Consider the following 686-nt stretch of genomic DNA (forward strand, 5'->3'; position numbering starts at 1 on the left):
AAACCAGAATCTCCCTGATTTCAGGTTTCGGGCCCTTCCGGCAGCACCTGGTGAATTCCAGCTGGGAAGCAGTGAAGGTAAACACGGGCCAGGCCCGGACCTGGGCACTCAGGGCCAGGCCAGTTCCTTTGGGGGCCAGCTCCATGAGAGAGGGGCCCTGGAGAAGGGCTGGCCTCTGGGCCTTGGGTGGGTCCTCGCCTGCCCCAGGTGGCCCTTTTGGCTGTGTGGTAAAACAACAACAAGGCTAGCCCAGCCGGTGTGGCTCAGTGGTTGAGCACTGACCTATGAACCAGGAGGTCACTGTTTGATTATCAGTCAGGGCATATGTCGGGGTTGTAGACTTGGTCCCCATTGGGGGGGCATGCAGGAGGCAGCCAATCAACCATTCTTCCTCATCATTGATGTTTCTCTCTCTTTCTCCCTCTCTGTCCTCTCTGAAATCAATAAAAATGTGGTGTTGTTTTTTTCAAGTGGTTGCCAGGAAAGCTGGTTGCTACAGTAGGTGAGGTCCCTGTAGACAACAGGAAGCAGTGTGTGTGTGTGGGGGGGTGTCTCATTTTACCCTCATGCTGGTTATCATCATCTCAGGCCTTCTCATATTAACAAGAACACAACACAAAAAATCCACCGTGGGCTTACTTACTAGCCCCGACCAGCAATCGAACCCAAACCTAGGTATATGCCCT

At 53.4% G+C, this 686-nt stretch overlaps 1 protein-coding gene across 1 annotated transcript in view; it reads left to right on the top strand.

Annotated features, from left to right (window-relative positions):
- Positions 1 to 686, top strand: part of PGPEP1L (pyroglutamyl-peptidase I-like) — an 8,339-nt gene that overhangs the window by 1,896 nt on the left and 5,757 nt on the right. The window contains exon 2 of the mRNA XM_014545430.1: positions 25 to 77. Coding sequence (XP_014400916.1) covers positions 25 to 77 — 53 coding nt within the window. The remainder of the gene's footprint in view (positions 1 to 24; positions 78 to 686) is intronic.

Source organism: Myotis brandtii, unplaced genomic scaffold (genome assembly GCF_000412655.1).
Source record: "Myotis brandtii unplaced genomic scaffold, ASM41265v1 scaffold409, whole genome shotgun sequence".
Lineage (NCBI taxonomy): Eukaryota > Metazoa > Chordata > Mammalia > Chiroptera > Vespertilionidae > Myotis > Myotis brandtii.